The sequence below is a fragment of the Lissotriton vulgaris genome, chromosome 1_1 (genome assembly GCF_964263255.1).
Source record: "Lissotriton vulgaris chromosome 1_1, aLisVul1.2, whole genome shotgun sequence".
NCBI lineage: Eukaryota > Metazoa > Chordata > Amphibia > Caudata > Salamandridae > Lissotriton > Lissotriton vulgaris.
This window is the reverse complement of record NC_141685.1, coordinates 723,593,489-723,619,352: the sequence shown is the minus strand read 5'-3', so window position 1 is coordinate 723,619,352 and position 25,864 is coordinate 723,593,489. Positions and strand designations below refer to the sequence as shown.

The 25,864-nt window shown below is 49.6% G+C and overlaps 1 protein-coding gene across 10 annotated transcripts in view; it reads right to left on the bottom strand.

Moving 5' to 3' along the window:
* Positions 1-451: 451 nt before the first annotated feature.
* Positions 452-25,864, bottom strand: part of LOC147747713 (coagulation factor XIII B chain-like) — a 1,126,012-nt gene continuing 1,100,599 nt past the window's right edge. For all 10 annotated transcript variants that reach the window (XM_086955075.1, XM_086955118.1, XM_086955080.1 and 7 more), the window contains one exon: positions 452-833. In XM_086955075.1, coding sequence (XP_086811201.1) covers positions 816-833 — 18 coding nt within the window. In that variant the 3' untranslated portion in view covers positions 452-815. The remainder of the gene's footprint in view (positions 834-25,864) is intronic.

Sequence of the window (25,864 nt, the reverse complement as noted above, 5' to 3'; positions counted from 1 at the left end):
TTTCAGAGAAATATGTTATTTGGTGACAAAGACAAATGAAACATGCGAATAGTACAGATAATCGAAGAGACAATGTCCAGTTGTACCTATCAACTCCTTTACAAGATCATGGCTTAACTGCTTTCTTCATATAAAAACACTTGACTGTGGTTTAAACAGCAACTTAGCAGTTAAGTCGCCCTTGCGCCTCACACTTTCCGAGTCGTCCTTGCATCCTACTGCTGCTCTTGGAAACCTACAGCTAGTCCACACCCTCCGGACTCTGTACATTATACTACCATCTGAGGGGGCCAGCTATGCATCAGGCGGAAAGAGCACTTTTCACCCTCCTAATAAAGACTCTGACTTCTGACCTGGCACAGTATGTTCTCTTTCACTTGCCTGGGAGAGGGACCCCCGCAGTTATATTTAGTATATTTCAGTGCACACCTCATTTCAGAAAAAGAAACACTTCTTAAGGTATAAATGTTTATTTGGAGACACAGACAAAGTAACCATACCAGTAGTAGTTTAACAGATAAATGAAGAGAAAATGTCCAGTTGTAACTATCAATGGGTTTACAAGTTCATAGCTTAAAATCTTTCTTTATACAAAAACACTTGAATGTGGTTTTTAAACAGTAACACATTAAAGAATAAATTTTTTTGAATGACTGATTTTGAATAGTCACTAGACACAATTAAACACTGCACCGATGAATATGGCTTCAGGTCACATGATGTGGGCGTATGTGATGGTCGTGAGATGAAATAATCCTTTTTTTCTCTTCAGAATCGTACAGGCCAGGAAATCAGGATTCTCTTTCTTCGTTAGTCTATCCTCGAGTTCTGATCTGAAGATACAAGCATCAATTAGTGAATAGCTGGTTATAATGACAAGCAAACACCATCACAGCTTTATCATAGCATATTTTCTCAAAAGAGCATACGGCACATTAGTAAGCACAATAGTGTCACTTAGAAATCGAACTATTTAAAAGTGTGAGACGAGGGGACATGGCGATGAGTCAAAGATGGCGGATGCCTAAATCTGTGTCTACTTATTTGAGTCCTAGCTCACCCTGGTAGTGCCATTGGGACTGACTGCAAGGCATTGGCAAGATGGAAACCCACAGTACAGAGGACTAGAACTGAGGCGGGTTGTGGCATGGGGAAAAAGAGTGATCGAGTGTGCCTTGGGATGGTATTGTGAGGTACCTACCTTTCTGCAACCCTCTGCCAGAAGACCTGGGTAGTGGAGCTAAACTGAAGTAAGGCAGTGGACCAAGGACCTAGGCATCCCATTTCAATCTTATTAGAAATCTATTGGGAGAGAGCCCTTCTTTGCTGGAGATCGCTCTGGGCCCGCAGAGTGGCTACTAACAGGCGTTGTCATGCGGGCCCTTGAGATAACTTACAGAGGCCTGAAGGACCTACATTGCGGATGGCCACTCCTGGGGGGTGCCTGCAGGAAGTAAGGTGGTGGTGACCCTATGGGGCCCTTTGGGGTCACTTCTGTCCCTGCTGTCTAGGGGTCAGTCAATAGAGGCCATGCCATGAAGGCATGTTTGGGTCAGAAAAGTGGCCTGGCCTCCGGCATACGAATTTGCACTAGGGAATCTCCCTATAGGAGCCCACTAAGAAGGGGCATGGGGATCCCATCTGATCACACCAGACAGTGTTTAGGTTGGCATTTAGTGTTTCTACCCCTTTCCTGCTCACCCCACTATCCCCAGGTGCATAAACAGCAGACTGGCTTTGCCCTCCCAGTAGGATGAGGTTTGCCTCTCATTGTCTTCTGACATGACTATCTTGCCTATTAACACATTGGAGGCACTCACAGCATGGCAGCTTACTTCTGGATAGGTGGGGTGCCACGCAAATATGTGAACATAACATACCCTGTAATTCAAACAATCCCTCTGTGTGACTTATTCCTGCCCAGTTCCCCCATCAGTTTGGGAACACTGGCATTCTGAGGAAGTTAATATATTGAGATCTCAAGAGCCGACAAAACCCCCTCAGCAAGGTACCAAAGGGAGCTGTGAACTACATTATGGAAACCAGGGGCAAAACGTTGAATCCAAACTGCTTAAAGTAGGTGGTAGCCCATTTGCAAATGGCATTTAGACCATCCCTTTGTGAATGTTTCTAAAAATATTTCTAAGAGCAGGCAGTGGTAGAGAGCGTTCCTTCCAAAGTGTGACTTGGTATGTTATGTATCAATGATTTGCAACCTCAATACAGTTGGCAAATATTAATCAGTTACTGACTCCCAAGCTGGGAATTCACAAAGGGGAATGGATGAGCGCTAATAAAGGAGCTTTATTTGAAGGGCTGTTCTCTTTCTTAACAGACGTAAACATTGATGCTATAATAGCACCACCATTGTTCGGCCCTTAAACAAAGTATTGCAGCAGATGTTGCTAATTCTGTGTCAGAGAGAAAACGCTGGCAGGACAGTACAACAGTGACCTGGTGGAAGAAGGAGAAATACATACAACTGAAATCAAATCAGCTCTGTCTTTTAGTATCGGACTGTGCATTAAACATTAAATGGGTTTAGTAGTGACTGTGAGGCAACCATTGGGAAAGAAGGAACCTCAGTGAATAGTGATACCCTCAGAGAAGCACTAAAAGCCATTCTGAAGTTGATGCATCAACATCACGAGGAAACACATTGCAATTTTGAAACCATTCTACAGCAAATAGACAGCCCGATTCATCATTGTGAAGTTTTGCGAGTCTGAAATAGCGATTAATAAGGAATCGCTATTGCAGACTCGCAAAACGGGAATCATGTAGGAATCGCAATATTTTTTGCGATTCCTACAGCTTCCTATTTTTGCGATTAGCTAATTGCTAATCGCAAATAAGGAATAACTCCCCATTCATTCATATGGGCCTAAAGGCCCATAGGATTGAATGGGGAGGGACATGTGTGTGTGTAACATGCAACTTAGAAAAATGCATTTAAATGCATTTTTCTAAGTTTTCGCTATTTACCACGAGGTTTGACCTCGCGGTAAATAGCGGCCCAAAATTGTGAATTCGCAATTTTTAAATGTTTCAAGAATAGCATTTAAGGAATGTCTAATAGAGATTCCTTAAATGCTATTCCTCTCAAATTTGCAAGTTCTTAAATAGCGATTTTTGCATTTGGGATGATGAATCCCAAATGCAAAAATTGCGCTCGCAAAGGGCCAGATTCTCAGAATCTGGCCCTTTGCGAGCGCAATTCAGCTTCATAAATCTGGCCGTATGTCTTTCAAACAACATTCTTATAAAAAAAGTCAAGAAGCCCTCACCCGCTGCAGGGGTTTTAGAATTTGAAGACTGTGAGTGAAACTGAAAGCTTTGCCTATCAATAAACTAGATAGACAGAAGTCTCATTGGCACAAATGAGAGCCTTTTAGAGGGAAATGAATGATATAGATAGATAAACAACCAACACGCTTTTGGACTAATAGAAGACAGGGAGAAAAATGGCCCACTAGGGTATTAGAGTCACAAACTAATAAAGTAATTACATCAGGTAAACAATTATAACTTATGAGTTTGTGGGTGTGCCCGGATGTTGTGGGGTATTGGGGAAGAATCTTTGATTTGTTGGAAGAAGTGATAAGGTATAGACTTGAATGCTCCCCGCTGGTTGCATTACCTGGCTACATACCAAAGGTGCCGGCGGAACATAGGAAGCTGGCGGCCATGCGGCTGCTGCTGGCTAAAAGGCGGGTGGCAATATGCTGGCCCTGGGGCTGCAGGCGGAAACCGCGTATGGCTGACTGGCTTCAAGATGCAGCATTCTGCCATATCCAGCTATCTGAATGTTTGGAATTACTGCCCGCATAGGCGTGTTCCAGGAATATATCGGCACTGTTACAGAGCTACCTCAGAGCCCATCCACTCAACCGAGTGGAGGCCCCGCCATTGATGGTTTGGTGGTGCAAGGAGAATGTTTGAATTATTTGTGATGGCATTGTTCGCGCCGTTGAGATACTTCCTGAGCGTGGGCCATAGAGATCCCTTCTCCCCCTTCCCTCCTCCCCCCTCCTCCCCCTCCTGCTTTACCTTCTATTTTTTCTTTATAGATACAGTTGGTTGTTCTCACACTGGGAATGTAAGCGGGTTAAGTCTGTTGTATGGATAACAGGACATTGTATGTCGTTCTGGACTTTCAAAATCAACAGATTAACACATACATCGGGTGAATACAAATGTGTACGAATGACACTATCATGTCCCATTAATCTGTCCATGCTTGCAATGGGTCACCACTGTCGTTTGTATTTGATGAAAATATATAAATAACGATAAAAAAAACGTTGGAGTTCCCCAAGGAAAGACACAGAGTTTATCCTCTACCGTTGCATGCACTGAAAGACATTAACCAAATTATCCCATTCATCACTGTTGGACCTGACCCTCTCTGCAGGGTCACTCCAAGTATTTGTTCCTTCACCTCCTCCTTTTCTTTTCTTTTCTTTACCTCGCAAAAATGTGGGCACTTTTTTCTTCCTTTTTTTCTTCCTTTATGGTCATGAAAGTCACAGATGATGACAACGTGGGCAAAATTGTGACTATCAACCAGCAGCTCCCTTGGTGATGTTTATGTGAGGTACTTTCTGACCTTTCAGATATTTTTTCTTTTTGCTGTTTACAAGACTAAATGACACGTGGTGTATTGACAAATATTAAGAATTGAACATTTGGACCGGGAGGTGAATGGCATTTAGACCATCCCGTGAGCAGAGAAAATGCTTTAACTGCTCCTGCCATCCGGTAATAAAGTAGTGTTCACAATCAATAAGGTTTTGTGGATTTATAAGTGACTGAGTGGGGGCAACCTGATTAATATTCCCCCTTATGCTCATTTTTTTTATGTATGATAGTTTTTCTTAAGGGCCTTTCTTTATCATCAAAACATAGTCAATATATCATTTCTATAGAACAATTTGATGTTTGAAAGGTTTTCTCTAGAAATCCATTTCATCTCATGCAAAGCCATGAACACAATTGCCATGTCTGGTGCAAAAGGATACAAAAGACACACAATTGATGGACAGAATGCAGAACAAATCAAAACATTCACCCCCAGTCAAGAGATCTGGGTTAAATCTATCATTCTTTTGCTCATCATGCTACCCCAGTTTAGACCTGGCTATGTGCAAATCAGTCTTGACCCTGTGCCTCATGGAAACAGTCCAGCCCGAACTGCCAAGCCAGGTCCTCCCTGGACCGGAAACAAACATCTAAGGACCGGTTTCAGGGTTTCACCCCTCAAAAGCCAGGATAGCTTGAATCCAGTGGAACAGTGAGCCCGGGACCCACGTCTGGGCATACCCGGAGCACTTAGGGCGAGAAAGCAAAAGACACACAATTGATGGACAGAATGTAGAACAAATCAAAACATTCACCCCCAGTCAAGAGACCTGGGTAAAATCCATCATTATTTTGCTCACCATGCCACCCCAGTTTAGACCTGGCCATATGCAAATCAGTCTTGACCCTGTGCCAAAGAATGATGGATTTAACCCAGATCCTTGTGACTGGTGGTGAATGTTTGCATTGTCCAGCATTCCGTCCATCAATTGTTTCTTTTGCATATGTCGCCCTAAGTGGGAAGGGAATGCCCAGACGTGGGTCCCGTGCTCACTACACCACTGAATTCAAGCTAGTCTGGCTGATGAAGGGTGATGCCCTGAAACCAATCCCATGATCCTTTTTTCCAGTCTAGTGTGGACCTGGCCTGGCAGTTCGGGCTGGACTGTTCCCAAAAGGAACAGGGTCGAGACTGATTTGCATATGGCTGGGTCCAAACTAGGGTGGTGTGGTGAGCAAAAGAAAGATGGATTTAAACCAGATCCTTGTGACTGGGGGTGAATGTTTGCATTGTCCAGCATTACATACATCAATTGTTGGGGGGCGTGGCTAAGCACGCAATGGCGGAGGACGTGCTTGGGTAGAGCTCCGTGTTAAGCTCCCCATCCCCGAGCCGATTATCCGCCAAAATTCACAGAGGGCGCCGGAAATTGCAGGCGGACATCCACGGAGGTCATCTCGACAGTCTGGCCGACTTTCGATCCGAGGCTCCGTCGGACCGGACCCCGACCTGTCCTGCGACCCTCCTGCGGACCTGGAGGCCTCCCGGCCGGCGGTGGGGCCACGAGAGACCGAGGCTTGTGCCCAGTACATAGGCCCCGGCCCGCGCTTCCCGGGGGCCACCGGCGGACTGCTGCCGCACTGGGAGCGGCCGCCGAGGGTTCGACAGATGCCCTGCCCTGCCGCTACTGCCCTGACCAGTGGACAAAGAGAGCCCAGCACCCACACCGCGGCCCCGGCAGGACTGCTGCCGGTACACCTGAGTCGGCCAGGAAGCGCAGACTGACCCGGTGAGGAGTGGGAGAGACGGGGGGCCTCCGGGGCACCGCACAACACCAGGCGCAACCCGGTGAGCTGCAGACACGCAGACAGGCGCAGGAGACCCGGAGTGGAGAGGCCGCCCACGGCTTGCCACCGCGGACCGGAGCCCCCGATCAGACCTGCGCTCCACAGCTGGTGACACAGCGGACACCCCCCCCCAGCAGTGAGGACACCAGGGGAGACACTTGTGGACCCCCCCCCCCCCCCCCCGCAGAGGCACACGTGCAGGGGGGAATACGCCAAGAGGAAGTGGCCAACCACACACGGGACACCCGGACTCTCGGGGCACCCGCTGCACTTGGGGCTGCGTGGCGGGGCTGGAACGCGGGAAGGAAGGGACCCGCCGGACCCCCCCCCCCCCGCGAAGACGACGGCCACGGCTGAGGGGGGAACGTTGGACCAACAGACCCCCAACCCAGGCGGGGTGTAATTTCAGAGGTGCCACCAGAGGGGAGGAGACAAAGACTCTGCTGGACGTGCACCCCCGCACATGTCAGGAGGGGTGCGGACCCGCACCGGGACTGGTGGGGCCCCGCCAAAGGGGAAAACGAACAGGCTGCTCGACAAAATGGCTGCCGAACAATTGGCCACGAGGCTAGACAGTGTGCTGGCGGCCATAGAGCGAATGGAACAGTCGCTCCAGCAGACCAGAACCTCCCTGGAGTCCAAGATAGATGGCGTAGCTGTGGACCTGACCCTCCTGCGGGACGACCACAGGAAGTTGTCCGACCGGACCAAAGTCCTGGAGGGCGCGGTGAAGGAGATCGAGCCCAAAGTCACCCAAACGGACAGGCAAGTGCAGGATCTCCTGAACAGAGTGGAGTTCCTGGAAGACAGGGCCGAAGATGCGGAAGGGAGGGCGAGATGCAACAACATCAGACTCGTAGGTGTCCCGGAAAAATGGGTAGGGAACCACCCCGCGCAGCACGTGGAAGACTGGCTACGGGCCCTGTTGCCTGAGGGCACACTATCGCCCCACTTTGTCGTGGAACGCGCGCACCGAGTGCCGACCAGGCCCTACACAACTGGCGCCAACCCAAGACCACTGCTCTTCAGGATACTGAACTACAGGGACCGGGACACGGTGCTGCGGGAAACGAGGCGAATGGGTGAAATACGCATAGACAATGCGTCGATCATGTTTTTCCCCGACTACACCATCCAGGTGCAACGCCAAAGACACGACTTCCTGGAAGTTAAGAAGAGGTTACGCACCGCAGGCCTCAAATACTCCCTGCTCTTCCCCGCAAAGCTGAGAGTGGTGGCGGGGGACAACACCTACTTCTTCGGGACCCCTGGGGAGGTCAGCGAGTGGCTGGACGGAGGCACAGACACGGCACCCAAGCACCCTCGTGGGGCGAGGCGAGGCCCAGACAGCGAGGCCCACGACACCGCCGGAGACACAGAACTCAACAGTCCCAGCGGGCGGAGGAAGGGTCGCGGCACTCTCCCCCATTGGATCAGATGCTCCAGGAACAACGCGATGCGCTCCGAAAAGTTTCCCAGCTCAGCAACCCGCCCTCACAGGACACGAACCTCGAGGACGGTCAGCAGACAGTGCCCAGTGATGACGACGAAGCCATCTACGGGATCCCGAACTCACAGCTCTCTGTGAAACTGCCGGTGGTCACGCCGCAAACCTCGGACCTGATCCACTAACCCCACAGGAGAAGTCTGGAAAACAACCGTCAAGGCGGGGGGGAAGCGGCAATGGCCAACAGGACGCTGAGGTGCGGCCGACGCCAGGCGCAGCCGGGGGCGCACTTCTCTCCCCCTTGCCTACCGAATGGACAGTGGACCGCAGGAACAGTGAGTACTGCCTAAATGGCGCTGGTGGCCGGCGGGGTTGGTGTTGGTGGGGTTGCCTCTTGACCTGTACTCATCATTGGCCGTATGCAGAAGCGGCCCGGGGGGGGAGGGGTGACCTTCCTGACTGGGACCGAGAGCTTGCACCGTACCACAACCCTTCCCCCCCCAATGGCCGGGCCTCGCGCAAGCGGGGCCCCGCATGAACAGAACGGCATCATGGGCCGGCACGCAGCCGGTGGCCAGCAACAGATGCAACTTGAGGCTCAGGGATGGAACTGGAATCCCTTTATTCGACTTAACATCCTCTTGGCCTCAACTGTGCTTATGCGCACTGCCCCTTAGACTGGAACGGTTGTCCCTCTCAATTGAGATTATGGACGGTGGCCCGTTTCGCCACTGCCCCTTTGGTATTTTAGTGGGACTCACCCACAGTTGGTTACTGTTGTTTATTGTTTTTCCCCTACCTAATGTCTACCTGAACAATGCTAAGTGTACTATGGGGGGTGGAGACGGGCGTGCTGAAAATAGCGATGAGAGAGCCCCTGGTGGAGCTGCTGTTTGTAAGAAAGATGGGGAGGAATACATACCGCTACTATGACTGCGATTAAGATATGCACTTGGAATATCAGAGGTATGCACACACCCGCGCGTAGATACCAAATATACTCTTACCTGAAAAGGCAGCAAGTACAGATCGCACTCCTGCAGGAGACACACCTATGTGGGGCGGAAGTGGCTGCACTGAGGCGCAGGTGGAGGGGCCAGTTATACGCCACTGAATACTCCTCGTTTGCCCGTGGGACGCTACTGTGGGTCAGGCCGGGCACCCCCTTCACAATGTCGGAAGTGCTCACGGACCAGGGGGGGAGATATGTACTAGTGAAGGGTCGCATGGACGGGCAGCCAGTAGTCCTGGCGTCCATTTACTCTCCAAACACAGACCAGGGAAGCTTCCTGACACACCTTTCGGAAAAACTGGCGCCCTGGCACGGTGTCCCCTGGGTACTGGGAGGTGACTACAACACAGTGCTAGACCCTGTACTGGACCGTTCGACCCCGCCCAGGCCAGATGCCACATCCTTGGGGGCTGCAAAGGCACTCACAAGATGGGCGACACAGTGGGACCTAAAAGATGCATGGCGCGCGCACAACCCAGACACTAGGGTATATTCATACTACTCGGGGGCACACGCGCTACATGTCCGCCTAGACAGATACACGGTGACAACGGAAATGCTACCACACATTACTGAGTCACAATACCTCGGACGGACACATTCGGACCACAACCCACACACGTTGGCAGTAGCTTGGGAACGCCCACACCCACCCATCCCCACATGGCGATTACAACCCGCTCTGCTACTCGACGCCCCCTTTAGAGACGCCCTGCAGGCCCGAGTAGCACAATACTTCACCGACAACTCGGGCACAGCGTCCTCTCCGAGCGTGGAATGGGACGCCTTCAAAATGGTGATACGGGGTCACTGCCTGGGCACACAAGGGAGCATACAGAAGAAATTAGAGGCGGACCTGTGCAGGGTGGAAGCGGACTTACTCCGTTGGGAGCGGGAGGCAGTGGTCGGCGCGGGTGACCGGCTGCGGGAGGCCCGTGAGGAACATGCGGCGCTACTAGAAAGACTGAGGCACGTTAATTTCGCGGCCCACTCCGCGCGGGTGCACCAACACAGCGACAAGCCGGGGAGACTACTGGCTTGGCTGGTCAAACAAGAGTCCCGCACAGAACCGGTGTCCGCTATCCGGACAGCCGGAGGGGAGATAGTGTACACACAAAGCAAGATACATCAGGCGTTTGTGGGGCACTACCAGGCCCTGTACAAGTCACAACTGAGGGTCCCCGCGGCCACCATCGTGGATTTCCTTGCAGACATTCAATTGCCTTCCCTGACGGACGCGCAACAGGGGGATCTAGGGGGACCATTCACCCAAGAGGAAATGCGAGAGGCCATCTTCGCATTGTCCAATGGCAAGTCTCCCGGCAATGATGGCCTACCTGCCGAATTCTTCAAGGCCTGCTCGGACACACTGATCCCGGAGATGCTCAAGCTATATGTACATGCAATTGAGGACTCGGCGCTCCCGGACTCACTAAACGAGGCGAACCTGGTTTCGCTGTTGAAGCCAGGTAGGGATGGCACGAACATGGGGTCCTACAGGCCTTTAGCCATGTTGAACACGGACTACAAAATCTTCACCTCCCTGCTGGCCCGCCGCCTGACCCTGGAGGTCCCGGCCCTGGTACATGCAGACCAAAACGGGTTCATGCCGGCGAGGAGCACTTCCTGTAACCTGCGACGCCTCTTCCGAGTCCAGGAAGCGACCACGATACGCTGACCGAGGTCGGGGTGCCTCGTCTTGGACCTAGAGAAGGCCTTCGACTCGGTGGAGTGGCCGTTCTTAGGAGCGGTGTTGGACAAACTTGGCGTAGGGGATGCCTTCGTGGACATGGTCGGGCTGCTTTACCAGAGACCTAGCGTCCGTGTACGGACGGGCAGGCTGCTGTCGGAGACGGTGCGGGTACGCAGGGGCACCAGACAAGGTTGCCCCCTGTCACCCCTTCTCTTCTCCCTGGCCATCGAACCCCTGGCGGCTCTACTGCGGGACAAGGGAGTGGAATGGGGGATCCCGCTGGCTGACGGGGTGCACACGGTCTTGCTATACGCGGACGACCTATTACTCTATGTGCGAGACCTCACCGCGGTGCCCGCAACACTGTCGGACATATTCCGGACCTTCGAGGAGGTGTCGGGCCTTAGGGTCAATTGGACCAAGTCCGGAGTATACGCCTTCAGTCCGGACCTGGAGGAATGCGAAGTACACCTTGGTGGCGCCCGACTTGCCTGGTACCCGACTACGTTCAAGTACCTCGGGCTACACATTTATAGAGACCCACAGAACATACTGGAGGGCAACCTGGGGCGTGCCGTGTCCTCGCTAAGGGCCCAGATGAACTTCTGGAAGACCTTGCCACTGAACGTGCCCAGCCGGATCGTGCTGTCTAAAATGATAGCGCTACCCAGGCTACTCTACCACTTTGCGAATATCCCTCTGTATGTCCCCACGAGGATCTTCCGCGAACTGGAGTCGATGCTCCGCGGCTTAATCTGGAACACGGGGCGCCCACGAGTGGCCCTGGCGAAGTTGTACTCCCCGACAGCGGAGGGAGGGCTAGCGGTCCCCAATATGGAGTTGTACTACCTGGCAGCGCAGCTGCAATGGGTGACGTACTGGCTCAGCGACTCACACCTCGACGACACCGCCAACGCGGACTACCAATGGACACACCCACAGGTGTGCGCCCTGTTTCATCCACTGACCAAGGGACCTCGCCCTCTGCCCCTGCACATGGCCGTAGCCCAAAAATGCTTCATCCGCTGCCTGAAGCTGACAAAGAATGTTAGGCCGTATGCCCCTGCCCTTCCCCTGCTGGGTACCCCCCGGAGGAATGGGATGGTGACACCACGCAACATGGAACTCTGGATTGCCGCCGGAGTGGAGACAATGGGCGACCTATACGCGGACGGGGCCCTGCTTCCTTTCGCAGAGCTATCGGAGGGCACAGGCCTGCCGGCAGGGCAATTCCTGCTCCACGCGTCGGTGGTGAGGACATATACGGAGTCCTGGGGGGATATCCAAGAGGAGCCACCACTCCATCATTTCATCCAATACCTGCATGTCATGGGCAGAGGCTCACATATTACACACTGGCTGGCGCAGGCACTCCTCATACACACCCAGAGGCCCACTCAACCGATTAGGGAAAAATGGGCAGCCCACCGAGGGAGGGTTTGGACAGATAAAGAGTGGAAACTGGTCCTGGCCAGCCCTGTGAACGTCCCACGTAACGCCCGTTTCCGCACCATTCAGTTGTATATACTGCACCAGGCGTATCTGTCGCCAGACAGAATAAATAAATACTTTACGACTGACACCGCCGCCTGTCCCAGATTCGACTTGCTGGGTGCGGACATCCTGCATATGCTCTGGAGCTGCCCAACTCTGTCCACATACTGGGGGGAGGTGACATCACTCCTGACACACAGCACAGGCCCGGGACTACCTAACACATGGGAGGCATGCGTTCTTGGGTTATACAAAAGGACTAAACAAAATAAAACACAAGCCCGGTTCTGGGACCTAGGCCTTATCACGGCCAAGCGCCAGCTCACTCGGCACTGGAAAAGAAGGGAACCGCCGGCTTCCGCACACTGGTATGCATCCTTTACTAATTGGGCCAAAGCAGAGGGCACGGCGCTGCGCGGAGAGGAGATAGCGGGTTTGAGACAGTTCCCGATCGCACACATCTGGGATGACATCCTGGGGTCCCTACAGACGGAAGGCGAGGCCAGGGGGCACACGCAGAGACAGCTGAGACGGGCAGGCGCCCCAGGAGCGACGACACCATAGGTAGGGCTGCGCGCCGCGCTCACCCCCCCCCTCCCTCTGAGAGCAACACTGGCCCCCCGACACACAAGCCGCGGACACAACCAGCCGCACACACGAGGGCTCCCCAACATACACTGACCCAACTCTTGCTCTCAGCACCATAACCCCGACACAGCCCCCACGAGTACACTCCCCCCCCCTATTTCCGTCACCCCCCCACACTCCCAGGTTTACGGTTTCGCACTCCTGTTCTTCCCAGTTGCAAGTATACCCACCATCACACAGCGGCAGACAGGTGCTACAGACCGAACACTCGGCAACGAACCCGGGAGCGGGCGACACCCACCGAAAAGACAACAGGGGCGACTCATATGCTTGCCACACACGCCGTACACTGAGCCGACAGATGGTGGGACACTACCGCTCACCGAGTCTGTACCCCACCAGCTTTGCAGCTATCTGCACAAGCGCGCCATAGATCCCCCACCCCGCTGACGTGCTCCCAGTGCATACCTCACAGATTGAAGAGACATCGGTGCGATGGGACATGGCACAGCACTGCTACTATAGACACACTGGGACATGCCGATGTGAACAGCCCTGTTTTTTGTTGTAGAGTTAAAGGTTGAATTATAGAAAAAATGTAAAATGAGACGTCAATTATAGAGATGATTGTGTGCTGAATGAGAAGGTTATGCATAAGATACCCGTGACATGGCACGCCAGACAGCGAACAAACCATTGCACAATGCCTCCCCCTGTAACCCTCTGCCCCAACGATACATTGACTTCTTGCAGCCGGCCCGCAGGGTTGTAGGCTTTGCTATATGTAATGCACTTTTGAACAATAATAAACGTCTTCAAAAAAAAAAATTACATACATCAATTGTTTCTTTTGCATATGGTGCAAAAGGACAGCCCATTCATTGCTGTTCCCGTGGTTTGAAGTAAAAAAATGTATTTTTTAAACAGGTTTCAACTATTTTCAGAATAAATTCTGTGGGGACTTTGTGTGGTCTCTCTCTCTCGTTTCCAAGATATATTCCCTGGATCCAATCTCTTCAATCACATATTCTTGGGATATGTTGGTGTGCACGTTCACAATATTTAATGTGACAAATACATCTTCAGCTTCATTAAATTCAGTGTGCTCCAGTTAATTAATTATATCCATTGTATCTTTCAAGTATCTGGAAATTTAGTTAATCGGAGGCTTTAAAAAGACATCAATATACTTAGCCACTGGTTAAAGTATGTAATTCACACCTGATATTATTATTGGGTGCCCAGGCGGATTCAGTCGATTCATCTTGGGTAGATGCATACTACTGGTGTTCTAGTGTTTTTGTTGCTCAAGAAGTCTTCATATTTGTTAGTCAATCACGCTTCACTTTCGCCACTTTTGATTAGTTCAGGTATTTTACTCATCATCAATAAATTGGGATGCCTAAGGATTTCTTGGCAGTGTTCTTCAATGTGGAGTTAGGACAGAATCTTTTCCTCCTATTTAGACATGCCCGTAATAACAATTGCTTTTTTTGGCTGCTTTGTTTGTAATCTCTTCAGATTATTTTAGTCTAAGAAGTGCTTGGTATTCTTAAGAAATCCTTTGGGAGATTGCTCCTAACACATTCATTTTCCTGTTCAATCTTGTCCAATTATATTAATATGGTCCTTTCAAAAGTCTATAGTTCAAAGGGCATGCTCTGAGAAGCTGGGTAGAAGCTCAATGGTCTTTTAAATCTGGAGATAGTATGTGCTTGTGGAATTCTTTGATATAAAAAAAATCTTCAATCTCATCTTCCAAAAGAATTGGAAACAGTTTTTTCTGGCTTTTACACAATCTGGGCAGGATATTGGTACAAATAACATACCATTTCTTAAAAGGTTCAGAAAAGATTCAGCGCATATATATCCAGTACCCTATTGGACAGATTGTAAATTGGTTACTTTTAGAAAGTTGTCATTTTCATGTTCCCACCATTTGAGCTTTCTGCAAGTTTCCTGGGTCACAAGACTGTGAATGGCTCTAGTGTTGGGGTTTGTGTAGTGCTTCTAGACTGTAACACATAGGGGGTTTAGGTGTGGATCCTAGCAGGATGACTCGGGAGTGGTTGTGCCCAGCCCCATTTACACTTGAAGGGCTTTGCCTTTGGCACACACAAAGGATACTGACTCCAGACCTGCTCTTTGTCACCCCCAGGCAGTTTGGAACCTTGACTGGGGAAGAACTTTCCAGAACCATATGTGGGGGTAGGACAGAGAGTTAATATTAGACCTCCAGAGCCACTTATCAGAACACTCATGGACCTGTGGACTTTATGAAAGAAGAACTGCATTCCTGTCGGAAGACTACCATGATGCTTGAAGGACTGCCTTGCTATCTGAGAAGAAAAATTGGACCTGCTTGCCTTCATCCCAGTCTACATAGAGTGACTCCAAGGGTCATATGGCTAACCGCCTGTGTGAGCAACAGGGACACAACGTGCTTCAGAGGCCTCTATGCATCTGGCTTGCCACAACTGGACCTGCCTGATCCCTGCTGCTGACCTCTGCTAGAGTGAGTCCTTATTAGGGGTGGGCAGTAAACTCCGCTCTGCTGGTGAAGTTTGTGGAGTTTTGCCACTGTGCTCCTCTTGGAGTGTGGAGTTCAGCAAAAGCATTAATGGAGTGGAGTTTACCAGAACGCTCACCAACATAATCCTTTTTCCCTGTCAATGCAGTACTTCCACGTCTATGGTTGGGGCAGCATTTAGACCAACATCTCTATCTGCTCCTGTCCAGGTTTTTGGGTGTTTAAATCCCTCTACTTTACAAAAGATCAACATTTCCTGCTACTGCTTACTACTCACGTTGGGGCATATTACCAAGCAATAGCGATAATTATCGCTATTGCTTGGTTAGAGACAAAACTTTACCGCAGCGCTGCGGCGATTTTTACCGCAAATAAACCTTGGTATTACCAAGGTTTAACGCAAATGCGGTAAAAATCGCCGCAAAGCATGAATATCGCTGAAAAGTCAGCGATATTCATGCATTAGCAAGCTAATGCTCTTAGCCATGTTATCCACCTCCCATTGGATAACATGGCTAAGAACTGCTCAGGGCAGGTGTTAGCTTTTGGAGATATTCCTGCTTAGCGCGAATATCTCCAAAAATGTTGGTAATAGGAGATAGCGATGTTAGCGACTGTTTTCAGTCTCTAACATCTTGGCACGCCCACTTTGCATCTCATTAGTGATAAATATCACTGACATGCAAAGTGGAGCCCAAGATAGACGCTATCTCCTACTAACTGTCGCTAACTGGTGTTAGCGGCAGCTAGGTAATAGGGAGATAATTTTATCTCCGCTTTCTTGGCTTTTAAAGCCAAAAAAGCGGAGATAAACCCCCTTGATAATATGCCCAGTTATTCCTCTAATCCTTCCCATCTCCAGTAAATAATCATCTACCTCCCATTGTTGGCCATCTTCACAATCATTCAGGAATTCAATCATGATGGTAGTTGGAGGAGAAGTAATGGTGCATTGGTTGGGATCGCTCGTCAAGTGATACACTGGGTGGATCTTATCATTTGCTCATTGGGGCAAGAGAACCTTCAGAGTGGTTTGGGATTGGGTTGAGTGGAGAGCTTGCAAGTTGTTCCTTGGCCAAGGAGACGGAAAGTCTTCAAGAAAGACACATCATCCCACCCTGCTCGCAGTGGGCGGGCTCTAGTAACGTCAGCAGAAAGATGCTAACTGTAGTTGGTGACAGACAGTACAATAATGTTTATTGTATAAAACATACCAGCATTGGCAAAATGTATTCAATACTCTGTGGGCAGTCAGCAGAAGCCGGTCTAGAGGCTGTCATAAACTACATAGACTCTTGGTAAGGCATGGCTCATTGCCTATGTAGACCATCAGCTGTGAAGGGCCATTCAGCCTGTACTTCTGTCATGATACGTCACATCCGGAAAACAACATTTGCATCGCGTTTTTTACACTGCGATGCACTCATAACACGGTCCTTACAACGACTGCGTTGTTACAACGTAGTGCTATTACTACGCAGGTCGTTACAACGACTTGCTCTGAATGGCACTCTAGACTAAGGAATATTTTGATTTACTATTACAACACCTTCCCTAGTGTTGCACACACTGGAGTTGGATTGGTAAATCATACTATTCCTAAGTCGAGCGCGCCATCTAGCGCAAGTCATTGTAACAACTTGCGGTGTAATGGCACTGCGTTGTAACAACACGGTTGTTGTAGCAACCGTGTTGTGATTGCAACTCAGTGTAAAAACTGCGATGTAAAGTGTCATATTCATCACATCCTGTTGTACTGCCTACATGGGCCTAGGTTTACGCTGTGCTGCCGCTGCACAGTGACCCCTTGTCTGCATGGCTGTGGCTAGCCTCCTAGTGGGGAGCTCCTCATCTACTCCTCCAACCCTGGTGGCCATGAGCGCGGTGAGTGCAACTACTACTGCTGCCGAGTACAGCTGTCCAAGACAAGCTCTCACCAGGGAGGGCAGATCTCCAGGACATGAGATGGGTCTGGTACCATGCTGGAGGCACCTGTGCTGCCACACTGGGATGGATCGGATCACTTGCTGCCCCCATGGGATTTGATTGAGGCGGATGTAGGTGCCTGTTGCTACCCTGGCATTGGGCTGAAGCTACTGGATCTAGGTCCTGCAACCCCACTGGGATGGGTGTGGGTCCCTGTTGCTCTACTCTGCCTGATCGCGGAACTCCACAGAATTTCACTGAGTTTTTCTGTAACCTTGCTGAATTACGCGGAGCCAAACTCTATGAGTTCGGGCCAGGCCTAGTCCTAATCCCCCAGAGGAGTCCTCAGGTCCTGGGCCTTTGGCTGTATCCAGAGTGTACCCCTCCCAGCACAACCAAAGGTTTAATTGGAACTAATGCAGAGTGACATAACCCAATGCAGGACCACGAATCGCAGCACCTCACAGCTCTGGATTGGCAGTTTCATCAGAACATGCCGCAGTGCAACGCAGCCAGACGCAGAACCTAGAATTGCAGTGTTTGTATCTCCTGGTTAGCGACTTCATCCGAACCGATGCAGTGCGTCTCAGACTGATGCAGCATCTCATTGCTCAAACTCAGGAACACTAAGTTACAACTCCCAAGAGGCCAAGCTAGGTCATGTACCTGGCCTGCACTCCATCATAGTTGAAATGTACTTTCAACTTTGTCCTGGTCCAGGGCGACCATATTACTGCAGTTGGTGTTGTCTGCCTCTTGCCACTGAAAACTTTCAGAGTTAATAGCTCCAGTTCTACTGATTGGATTTTTGTTGCTCTGGTATCATTGTATTTATTAGAATGATTTGGATTTTGTTTTTGTGTTTTCACTTTATTACTGTTTGTGTGCTGCATAAATACTTTACACATTGCCTCTAAGATAAGCCAGACTGATTTGTTCCAAACTTACTGAGGGTTAAGCACAGGTTAATTTAGTGACTTTTGCGGTTCACCCTGCCAAGGATTGTAGTTGTTGCCTGAGTGAAGGGCTTCCACCCTGCTAAACTCATCAACCAGTTTCTTACACTCACTAACCTGCATGTCTTTAAATTATGAGATCATTAAAATATGAAACCAGCTGCATTAAATGCAGTTACTGTAGATGGACTATTCTTTTCAGATCAGACTTCCAGCATGTGACACTGGACAAAAGATAGTTAATGAGGTAAAATGTATCTATTTTAAGTCTATGCTTGATGAAGTCACATTGCAAGAGCCTGCCTGAATGAAAATAACATGTAAGGGTCACTCAGTATTTCTTTACAGAGAAGTCATCCAATGCTGACTTGCTTTAAATGAAGATAAAAAATGTGCTGAGGAGGGCAGAATCGATGTGGAGTAAGATGAAACATTATCTTGTCTTTAATTAGTGAGATAGCTAAATCGAATGACTAATCATTAGAGATTATAAAGCCACCCCTTTTGCTGGTAATATATTGAGCTAAATTGAAACACACCTGTGAGGAAAGTGTTAACATGCACCCGATGGCTGTGAGGGATTTTGGAGGAGATAATAAAGACAGCTGGAAAAAACTTACATACTGTTTGTTGCTTATATGGTCTTAATACATATGCCTTAAGGATTTTTTTATTCCAGATTTAAACCAGCTAATGACAATCTTTCTGCACCTGTGTAGTGGAGGTAGTGTTACCAATTAAAAGAATTTAAAACAATGAACATAGGCTCAGCATAGCATCTTATGCAATAAAATCGGTGTAGTTAAATGCATGCCTTATGGGCTTGGTAGAGGCTTCTCCTGTGCGCTTAGCAGGGCAAGACAGAAAAATGTAATAATTTTCCATCTAACATAAGTGAATAAGGGAAACACTAGTTTTTTTGTTTTTTTAGTTTAGTTTCTTAGTCAATAAAACCATAAACAAAATCACACGGTTAAAAAGTACATAGCAAATAAAAAGTAAAGTGGATGTAAAACGGGAATGTCATACAGCTAGTACAACCTTGACTCTAATCTATGTTAAATGAAAAGTGACTAATCAAGAATCGTTCGTTACCCTGATGTCTGAAAAAGCGAGCTTTCTACACAGATAACTAAAATGTCCCTTAAGTAAATGGGTGTGGGGTGGATCAGCCAACCTAGGCTGAGGCTCTCACTTTACAAGTTTATATTTTGTATTTAATGAAATTTATAAAGTGCATCAATCATCCCGAGGGACATCACAACGCTTAGGACGGGTTTTAGTACAGTGCAAGTTGGTCAGTTGAATAGGATGAGCATCTAGGAAACAGGGTGGTTTTTCATTCTTTCCTGGACAGAAAGTAATCATCTGTCAGGAGAAGATCAAGGGGTAGGTTGTTCTAAAGGACCGCAGCTGATTTGGAAAAAGACCGATCGCCCATCCTGACTGTGGAAGTGCGTTTGACTGAGGCGAGAGCCAGATGACACAGTCTCAGATTGCATGAATGGACATGGAATTGTAGTTTATCTTGGAATATGTGTGGCCCTTTTTTATGCTATGTTTTATGTGCAAAACAAAGGAGCTTAAAACTGGCTTTCTGGCAGACTGATAGCCAATGTAGTTTCTCCAAGTAGTATGAAGCCGAGCTGTAATTTTTTAAACTACTTTTTAGTTTAGCGGCAGCGTTCTGAACCACCTGGAGTCTAGAGAAAAGAAAAAACGGCCATGCCCACATAAAGGGCGTTGCCATAGTCCAGTCTGCTTAAGAGCAGAGCTTAAGTTACTGTTTGTCTGCCGTTTAATGGGATCCAAGGAAAGAGTCGTCTGAACAGTTTCAGTGTGGAAAAGGCTGTTTCGCACAGTGTGCGTACTTCGTCCTGCATAGATCAATGATTCCCAGATTTTTTGCCGTACATTTTGATTCTGGAGCGATGCCTAGCGCCTGGGGCCACCAACTATGGTCTCAAATCGCCTGGGCCCCCCGAAGACCAGAATTTCAGACTTCCTGGCGTTTCATTTTAGTCATTGCTATGACATCCAGCCTGTGAGTTCAGTGAGACAGTTTAATAGGTTGTGCTTAGCCTCGGTATTGGTCAGTCTGTTTATGAAGGGAATCACTAATTGGGTATCATCGGTGTATGAACAATGTCAAAACCCCATTTTCTACTGATGTCTGCCAAAGATGATACATATTCCTTTAAAAGGGGTAGGGCTCAAGGTGGCTCCCTGAGGGACTCCATATTCTATGTATTTTGAAGTTGAAGTACAAGATCCCATTTGAATTGTTTGGGTGAAGTTGATCATCTCGTTCCTCGCCGGAAGAACCCAGAGAGTCCGCCTCCCCCCGTTCCGATCCGCGGCCACTGAAGTCATCTGCGGCGTCCCGCAAGGATCCTCACTCAGCCCCACCCTCCTCAATGTCTACATGAGCCCCCTTGCAGCCCTCGCCCGCCAACACAACCTCAACATCATCTCCTACGCCAACGACACCCAGCTGATCCTCTCCCTCACCAACGACCCCGCCACTGCCAAAGCCAACCTCCAGGAAGGAATGAAAGACATTGCGGAATGGATGAAGATCAGCCGTCTGAAACTGAACTCAGACAAGACTGAAGTCCTCATCCTCAGACCATCCCCTTCCACCCGGGACGACTCCTGGTGGCCCCCTGCCCCGGGCAGCGAACCCAAACCTACGGACCACGCACGCAACCTGGGCGTCATCCTGGACTCCTCCCTCACGATGACCAAGCAAGTGAATGCCGTCTCATCATCCTGCTTCAACACCCTGCGCATGCTCCGAAAGATCTTCCGATGAATCCCCACCGAAACCAGGAAGACGGTCACCCAGGCCCTCGTCACCAGCCGTCTGGACTACGGGAACACCCTCTATGCTGAAACCACAGCCAAACTCCAGAAAAGACTCCAGCGCATCCAGAACGCCTCAGCACGACTCATCCTGGACATCCCGCACCGCAGCCACATCTCTGCCCACCTGAAAGACCTGCATTGGCTCCCCGTCAACAAAAGGATCACGTTCAGACTCCTCACCCATGCACACAAGGCTCTCCACGACTTGGGCCCGAAGTACCTCAACAGCCCCCTCACTTTCTACACACCCACCCGCCAGCTCCGATCCGCCAGCCTCACCCTCGCCTCCGTCAAAAGAATTCGGAAATCCACTGTCGGAGGAGGATCCTTCTCCTACCTGGCAGCCAAGACATGGAACTCGCTCCCCACTCACCTACGGCTGACCCAGGATCACCTCTCCTTCAAGAAACAACTCAAGACCTGGCTGTTCAAGCAGTAGCGACTCCCCCCTCAGCGCCTTGAGACCCTTACGGGTGAGTAGCACGCTATAAAAATTTTGTGATTGATTGATTGATTGATTGGTTCAATCTTTCAGAAAAGAAGCGAACCATGACAGGGATTTTGAGCAAATTCCTCTTGTTCTTGAAAATGCTCTTGTTGAGCATTAGCTGAGATAGTCACGCTTCCCTGTAGACCATCGCGCTAGCAGCTTTGGGCCTTGAATACTTACTGTAGTTTAATATCAGACAATTTTTTTGCGAGTTTAGGCAGCTGACTGTTGTCAGTCCGCTCTTGGGTAGGGGAGTTGGACTTATGGGTTTGTTGTTACACACCAGGAGGACTGCAGCATTTTTTTTAGCTGACGATGTGGGGTGCGGGGGAAGGCGGGGTTGTGATGACACACACCATTAGTCAGGCTGAGGAGTTCAGACTCCTCACTTGGAATATTTGAGGCATGGGCTTGCCCTCTAAACGTCACAGTATTCTGAACTACATTAGACGCAGGGGAGCCCATGTGGTAATGTTGCAGGAGAACCACTTAACGGAAATTGAGGTCACCGGATTGCGCCGTAGATGGAGAGGACAATTATATGCAACTACTTATTTGGCTTTTGCGAGGGGGGTGTTGATGTGGATCAGGCCAGGGGTCCCTTTTCAGCTCTCCAGGAAATTCTTAGACTCAGACAGGAGGTTTGTGGTGCTCAAGGGCAAGTTGAAGGGCAAGGAATTAACACTGGGGAGGATATATGCACCAAACTGTGACCAGGTTCTCTTTCTGGACCGGCTTTCAGGAACCCTGGCAGGGGTGGCCCAATAGGATTTATTTCTGGGTGGGGACTATAATTGTGTGTACAACATTGAAAGGGTGATTCACGCCCCCACTACGGAGTACACTCGCTGCTGCTACAGCTAATGGATTTAGGAACTGGGCCGCGGGTGGGGCTTGCTAGACATCTGGCGACTCCACAATACACAGCGGAAAGAATACTCTTACTACTCCCACCTATATGATTTGTACACATGGTTAGATATGTTTCTTTGCTCTAACAACCTGGCCCCAACGCTGTCTGGGGCTGAATACTTGGGAAGATCTTTGTCTGACCATAGTTCCATATTGTTACGGTTTGCCCTTACCCATGAGAGAGCCCCAATTCTAACGTGAAGATTGAACCCGGCCCTATTGGAATTATGAGGGTTTAGGCAGCTCCTCCCTGCTGCCCTGGTTACCTACTTTCCATAGAATCAAGATAACCAGAGGGCAATGCCTGGGACAAGTGGTGAGGGCTAGGGAGAGATTACATGTGAACTAGAAGATTTGAAAGCCCAAATCCTGACACTAAACAAGGAGATAGACAGAGGGGCAGAGGTGAAAGGCAAATTAGCAGCTGTAAAGAGCCTCTACAGCTCCACGCGGTATAGGTTATGGGCACTGGATTATCAGACATACCAAGCAAAGCATCATGAGGAGGGAAGCATGGTAGGGAGGTTATTGGCCTGGTTGAATAGACCAGAAGGCCAGGGATCCCCAATATCACAGACATAGATGGACAAGTTCTCTGTTCCCTGGGAGCCAATAATGAAGCATTCCGAAATATTATGAGGCACTTTATGGGCCTCCGAGGGTTAATCTGGAGGGCACACCCCGGACCTACTTGCACGGGCTACGGCTGATGGGCCTTGATCGCGATTCACGGGAATCGTTGGCGCTACCAGTTGAAACAACAGAAATTAGGGCAGCCATCAAAGATATTGTGAGAGGGAAAACACCTGGGCCTGATGGCCTCCCGGCCTAATTCTATGCAACTTTTGTCGACATTTTAGCTCTGAGATTGGAGAGAATGTACGGAGTCGCACTCAAGGAGAAGCAGCTGCCGCCTTCTCTTAGGGAGGCACTGGTGATACCTCTACCTAAGACTAAAATAGAACATTCAGGAGTGACGGAATTTCGATCTTTGGCATGCTGAATTTGGACTTCAAGATCTTAAGCAAAGCATTGGCATCCAGGCTCCTACCACACATGCAGCTCTTAATTCACACAGATCAAAGCGGTTTCATCCCAGCACGCTCCCATGTCTAACAATCTGAGGAGACTATACAGTGTCCTGTTCCATAAAGACCTGGGAAACTACCCGATGAGGTGGTAGTGGCAGTGGACCTTGAAAAGGTCTTTGACTCCCTTTGCTGGGACTTCTTATTAGCGGTGATGGAGACGATGCAGATGGGAGCCTGATGGTTAAGTTGGGTTTGTCTTTTATATGAAAACCCTAGAGCTCGAGTGAGAACAGGCACTGTGGTATCGAGCCTTTTACTCCATCAACAGAGGTACATGTCAGGGATGTCCCCTGTCACCCTTGGTATTTGCATTAGCAATGGAGCCATTGGCAGTACGATTTCAACGGGAGGATGAGGGGCTGGGGTTGGCACTAGACGTGACCTGGCATATTGTTTCACTATACGCAGACAACGTACTAATCTATGTTAGAGACGGGGTCTGTGAGATCCAGCTAGTTCTACATATCCTGGAGGAATTTGCTGAGCTTTCAGGTCTTCGTATTAATAAGAGGAAGACCTGGGTCTTCCCATTGCGCCATGCTCCAGATAGGCCGATGGCCCTCCAGCTGGATCTGGAATGGACATCTACCTCCTTTAAGTATTTCGGGATCCAGATTTATCACAATAAGACTGTGCTCTTCGAGGGCAACCTAGGTAGTGCCCTAAGAGCCCTGTGGATGAATGTAGCCTTTTGGCTCACGCTTAAGCTGCCAACTATGGCAAGGGTGGCACTGTCAAAAATGGTGATGCTACCACGGCTCCTTTATTAATTTGTTAACCTACCGGTGGTTATCCCAAAAAGTTCAGAACATTGTATGGGATTCTGAGGGAACTGGTGTGGGACGGCGGATCCAATAGGGTTTCCCTGCAGATCTTCTTGTGGGAGGTGGATTGGAGCCCCCGATTTCGAAGCCTACTACTTGGCAGCACAGCTTCAGTGGCTGGCCAGGTGGCTTGATGGGAGAGGCTGAGACACGCTGCCGCTGCCAGCTAGTTCAGTGCAAATGGTTTTGCTTCCTAGGATGCTTAACCATCGCCAGAGAATCAAACCAATGGGAACGTTACTTTTGGTGGCAATGAAGTGCTGGTGATAAATGTACGACACACTCCAAAAGATGCACCGCTGTATACACCAAACATTTCCCTTGCAGGGCTCCAACAGATAGGAATGGGTGCCCCCCCCCCCCCCCCCCCCCCCCACACCTTCCACAAAGACAGTTGTTGGGCTGGGAAGACACAGGAATACAGATTTTTTTTTTTTAATTTGTTTTTATTGCAGAATTAGAAACCAGTTCACAAAATAGATTAACCAGTACACTTATGGCTTCACAATGCCTAGACAAGATAAGCATAAATTCGTACACAGCCAGTTAGCCCACAACCCGGAGGCCGGGCGGCGTATCGATTCGTATGTCCAGCAAGACCGTCACAGTGATTACCCTAGAGGGATATCTGGTTAATAGCATCATTTTGTATCTGCATTTTACCCCCCTAAACTCCCGCCCCTTCCCTTACACCAGCCTGTCTGCTCCAGTGATCCATATAAGCGACATCGTATATGTAACCCTGGTCCTGTACCTATCTACCAGTGGGCGCCTAGTGTGTTGGTCCAGGGTACATCTACTGTCACCCGCTGGAGCCTATCCGGGCCCTCTCGGGACCCTTAGCAGCGTACCTAACCCTAGGTTCAACTTCAGAGTCTCCCAGAGCGTGGCCTCGGTGCCTAACAACCCTCCCCAAACAATCCCCTCCCCTCCTCCTCCCCCCTCAACCGCTGCTAATGTGGGCCTGGTCTCGCTATCGTTATAGTGGAGCACGCTACAAATCGAGTGGTGCCTTTGCTCTTTCAAGCTTCATGGTGCCCTAGGTGTGTAGTGTATCTATTCTTCATCCTCCACCATGTAATCACGCAACGCCTGGACTATCATCTCCCATGCTCTTGCCATGTCCAAGCCCTTATCATTATCAGTCCTGACAGCTTGTCTCATCCTGAGCACACTCTCACATCCAGACCATTTCAGCAGTTCGTTCACCCATCTCCTCACCGACGGACCCTCCTTGGACTTCCAGTGCCAGGTAATTTCTCTTTGCGCCAACATGAGCCCTAGATCAATGAATTTTCTAGTTATCTTTGTGCTCTTTGTGTGCGGAAACCAAAGCAATAGGCACGCCGCCATGTCAAAGTCCACTACCCTGTTGGTAACCACATTCAGGAGTCCCCCCACTTCCAGTCAGTACGTCTCCAACTTTGGACAGCCCCACAGCAGGTGGTCTATGTCAACCTTAGGAGCCAGGCACCTCGGGCACATTGCGTCATGTACCCGGAAGTACCTTTTGATCTTTTCCGGGGTCAGGTATGCCCTGTGCAGGATATAAAAGTGTACCTGTTGAAAACGTGCATTCCTTGTCCCTTTCCATGTTCGCTTCA